The sequence below is a fragment of the Nelumbo nucifera genome, chromosome 4 (assembly GCF_055504915.1).
Source record: "Nelumbo nucifera cultivar China Antique chromosome 4, China Antique-T2T, whole genome shotgun sequence".
Classification (NCBI taxonomy): domain Eukaryota; kingdom Viridiplantae; phylum Streptophyta; class Magnoliopsida; order Proteales; family Nelumbonaceae; genus Nelumbo; species Nelumbo nucifera.
In genome coordinates, this window is record NC_142652.1 from 532,352 (window position 1) to 537,495 (window position 5,144).

Genomic DNA, 5,144 nt, shown 5'->3' on the forward strand with positions numbered 1-5,144 from the left:
GTTTGGTGAAAATCTAAAAAAAAAAAAAAACTAGCTTGTTGTGGCTAACATAGGAGATTAGGAACCAAAGCTTTCCTAGTGCTGGTAAAGTCTTGCTTTTTGAGCGAAGACTTCATATCAAATTTGCCCTCGTCAGGGTTGGGGAGTTTGGGGGAGTTGATTTGTGCAGGATGCAAGTATGCAACTTGCGTGGGGTTAGTCCGAACCCAATATAAAGTTGGACTAGAAGACGGAAGAACTGTTTGCCTAAATTGCTGGGTTGTGTTGTTGATGTTATCGGTGGTAGTGTTGCTGTTGTTAGTAGATCTGACAATTGGGTTGTGTGGGTCGAGTTTGGGTTGGGTCAATACACTCCGGGTTGGTTTTGGATTGAGTGGCAAATGTTAGACCCTAAAACTCTAAATGTTTGGCTTACGTGATTCATAGGTTAATTTGGGTCATCTCAAAAATAACTGAAATTTAAAAATAAAAAAAAATATATTAAAATGACAAAATTAAAAAAAATATAATAATCTTAAAATTTCAAACATAAAATAAAAAATTTGAACAAGGAGTAGAATAGGCTAATGGATCTTGCTAATGTAAATAATGATCATACACCCATAGGCAACTACAAATCTTTCAATACAGAGCTCGGAGCTTTGGCTTTCGTTAGGAGTAATGTCAACACGGATCAGATCAACGAAGCAAACATCAACTGTGACTCGGTTTTGTTAGAGATATCTGTTACAACGAACTCCTAGGTGTCAACTGTTAGTCGGTTATTTTTCTCCTTCAATTGTATTTATAGAGACCTCATTCATTCAATGAAATCGTAACTTCATTCTTCTTCCCAATTGTTGCTCTGTTCTCACGTCTGAACCAGTTTTACATGGTATCAGAGTGAGGCTGGAATAATCTTTCGATCCGTGGCCATGGCTGTCAATTACTTACAACAGCAGTGATCTGTCGACTCGTCTCTATCTCTTTTCTGCTTCATCGTCTATGACTCTTTTCTTATCGTGTCTCACGGGATAAAAGAAATGACGACTTCATCGTCCACCAGCAATTTGCTGGTATCCATTGATCCGGCCTCTCCTTTCTTCTTGTTCCCCTCTAGCAGTCCAGGAAGCGTCCTGGTTTCACAGTTGCTCACTGGCGACAATTATCCAACTTGGCAAAGGGCTATGAAAAATGCTCTTCGTGCCAAGAACAAGATCTATTTCATAGATGGATCTTTGTCACATCCTGACCCTACCTCGCCGGAATGGATTGCTTGGGAGAAATGCAATGCCATGGTTGTGGCTTGGATCCTCAATTCAATGATAAAAGAAATCTACGACAATGTGGCATTCGTAGATTCAGCCTCTAATGTGTGGAAAGAACTGGAAGTCCGACGTGGCCGCTCTAATGGGAAAAGGAAAGCAGGCTATCAACATCAACTTGGAGCCGCCACCGGAGAACGGTGACGAAAGAGCTCGCCCCATGGAGGACGCCATCTTGGTGTCGATCTCAGTTACTAACCCCGAGAAGATGGTGCAGATCGGAGCTCGCCTCACGGAACCACTACACACTAACCTAGTAAGTTTTTTAATTACAAATATAGATATTTTTTCTTGGTAGGTAGCAAAAATGTCCAACATAAACCCCTCTATCATAACTCATAAGCTAAATGTTGACAATTTAGTCAGACCAGTCGGGCAGAGGAAAAGGAACCTCGCCCAGGAGTGGTGAAGAATAGAAGGTGAGGAGGTCGTGAAGCTCCTCGTAGCAGACTTTGTTAGAGAGGTTGAATACCCAAGCTGGATTGCCAATCCAGTGCTCGTGAAGAAAGCTAATGAAAAAATATATCTTAAATATAATATTTAATGAGAGAATATACCTTACATACGAGATTTAATGAGAGAATATAGGAAAATAGTTTATTTCCAATTGGTTTTAAATTTTACATTCCATTTTCATCGTTAAGAAAAACATTTCTAATTTATCATACTTATTATTGTTTAATATGACAAATAAATGATGTTGAAATGTTCCCAGCTTTTTTAATCATACATTCTTTGTATTTTCTCTATTTATGAATTTTATTATTTAATTGTGACAAAATGAATTTTTATTTTAACAATTAATTTTATTTTATATGATGAATATAGAACATTAGAAATGTTCTCAAATGTTTTTAACAAGATTTTATACTTTTTTATTTTTCGTGTTCTATCTTTTTTTAATAATTATTATTCAATTATGACATCATGAGTTTCTTTGAAAAGTTGAGCCATTGACATACCCATCATCTAAATAAGAAAATAGCTTTGCTTTTGGATCAGTTTTAAATTATATATTTCATCTACATTATATAAATATTTTTACTTATCACACTTAATTTTTTTTTGACATAATTAATTTATTCTTTTGACTACTTGTACTTTTATTTATTTTTTTAAAGATTTATTATTTAATATCATGTCATAATTAATCCATTTGACCCAAATACCAACCCACCACCCAAAAAGAAAAATAATTTGCTTTCTAGGTCGACATTAAATTTTGTATTTCATTTCCATCATAATTGATAGAATTATTTGTTATGTATAATACTTATTTTTATTCAATATAATAAATGTATTATATAAGAGATGTACCCAATATTTTATTTTTTATAAATATATAACATTAGACATGTACCCAATTTTTCCTCTTTTTTTATTTTTGTGATTCTTTTAGTTTTCAATTTTTAAAAGTTTTATTATTATTTGACTTTGACATAATTTTGTTTCTAGGTTGATTTTAAATTTGTAATTTCATTTTCATCATTAATAAAAAGACTTCTTATGTTTCATACTTATTTTTGTTTAGTATAATGAATAAACAATATTAGAGATATGCCCAATTCTTTTTTTGTATTATATATTTTAAAAAAGAATTTATTTTAATTTCTTATTATTTAATTATGGCAATATTTATTAACTCATTTGACCCCAAATTGTTGAATTGCTTACCCACCACCGGGAGGGAAGAAAATGGCTTTGTTTTCAAATCATTTTTCAAAATATTTATTTTTATACTATTAAAATTAATGTTGTGGCTTTAAACAATATAATTTAATGATGAAAAAAATATATCTTAAATATAGGATTTAATGAGAGAATATATCCAATTGGTTTTAAATTTTACATTTTATTTGCATCATTAATAAAAATATTTCTTATTTATCATACTTATTATTGTTTAATATGTCGAATATGTGATGTTAAAGTGTTTCCAATTTTTTTAATTTTTAAATTATTTGCATTTTACCTATTTTAAATTTTATTATTTAATTGTGGCAGCATGGGTTGGCCCATTGGACCAAAAATGGTTTAATTTCTTACCACCACTTAGATGAAAATACTATTTTTTTCTGGTAGATTTTAAAGTATAAGTTTTTATGTTATTAGAATTATTAATTTATTATGTATGGATTTAATTAATAGAACTTAATGATGAAAAGAAACAAAAATATTTTAAATATATGATTCAATGAAGGTGAGTGTAAGTTAATTTCTTAAATGTTAAATTTAAAAAGAGAGAAATTAATGCAATGGATGTCTTAACATTACCTCGTTTCAACTCATTTAATATTAATAATCGAATACCATATTTGCCCTCATTTTTATCAATAAATTTAAATACGGAGGGGTAACTTTTGTCCTTAAAAAATTCCATAAATATTCTTGAGGATATTTGTTGCATGTGAAAATTTTTTCTTCATATTAATTAATTGAATTTTAGATATATCATAGTTAAGATAGAAATTAAAAATTAACAAAAGTAGCAATATGATTAAAAATAAACTTAAATGCTTGTAGCAAATAACGATTATTATTATTATTATTATTATTATTATTGTTGTTGTTGTTGTTGTTGTTGTTGTTATTATTATTATTATTATAACATTAGAAATTCTCTTAAATGTTCTAGACAAAATTTTGTACATTTTCATTTTTAGTGGTCTATTTTTTAAAATATTTATTATTTAATTATGACATCATAGGTTTCTTTAAGATGTTGGATCATTGACCCACCATCTAGATAAGAAAATAGCTTGATTGTACAAGTGGTATAAGTGTGTAAGAAAAATAAAGAAAAATGATGATTAATACCAAATTTTATCAAATTGATATCATTACACCAATTTGATAAAAAATCACAATAAATTCTTGCCTGTGAAATTTACACCAACTTGATAGAAATTTATAACTTGATTGTGCAAGTGGTTGGTCCCTTTAGTTCTTTTATACGGTCTTATTAATATTATATAAGTTTGTAAGAAAAATAAAAAGAAAAGAACAAGAGAGGGAGCAGGAGAAAGGCTGAGGGAGAACAATAGAGATTGAGGGAGAATGAGATATTGATCGAGAGGAAGAGTGAGGGAGAAGAATGAGAGAGAGAGAGGGGAGGAGAAACAAAAGTTTTGATTTGGCTACAGACCAAAACTGAGAGAGTGGGAGAAACAAAGAGAGCGAAAGATCGAGACATGGCTGTGAGAGTGAGAGAGAAGGGAGGGAGATTGAGATACAGAGGGAGCATGAGAGAAACTGAAAACCTATTTTCGGTATAGGCTTTTTGCTATGTCCAACATGGATTAAGAGTCTCATGTTGGCAACAACCATATAAGCCTCCGATGACATGTGGGGGGGTTTTATAATTTGATATGTAGAGCCGGTTGTCAGAGTTTTTGTTGTTTTTTGGTTCATCCTACAATATATTTCATGTACATTATATAAATAATTTTCCCTTTAAACTATATATTTCATGTATATTATACAAAAAATTTTTACTTATTACACTTAATTTTTGTTTGTCTATGATAACATTTGACCCAAACCACTAACCACCACCTAAAAAAATAGTATGATTTCTAGATATACATCAAATTTTGTATTACATTTCCATCATTGATAAAATTATTTCTTATGTAAAATACTTATTTTTTGTTCAATATAATGAATGCATAATATTAGAGATGTACCCAATATTTTATTTTTTATAAATATATAACATTAGATATGCACCCAAAATTTTCCCTATTTTTTATTTTTGTGATTCTTTGAATTTTTTTATATTTAAAATTTTAATTATTTGACCATGACATCATTTCATTTTTAGGTAGATTTCAAATTTGG

The 5,144-nt window shown here is 30.0% G+C and overlaps 1 protein-coding gene across 1 annotated transcript; it reads left to right on the plus strand.

Moving 5' to 3' along the window:
* The first annotated feature begins 1,022 nt into the window (after positions 1-1,022).
* On the plus strand, positions 1,023-1,448 carry LOC104592022 (uncharacterized). Its single transcript, XM_010251163.1, has one exon. The coding sequence runs from the start codon at positions 1,023-1,025 to the stop codon at positions 1,446-1,448; it is 426 nt and encodes a 141-aa protein (XP_010249465.1).
* Positions 1,449-5,144: the final 3,696 nt, after the last annotated feature.

Bases quoted from the DNA above. Each gene is read 5' to 3' on its own strand.
- LOC104592022 (XM_010251163.1), top strand. From the start codon at position 1,023: ATGACGACTTCATCGTCCACCAGCAATTTGCTGGTATCCATTGATCCG.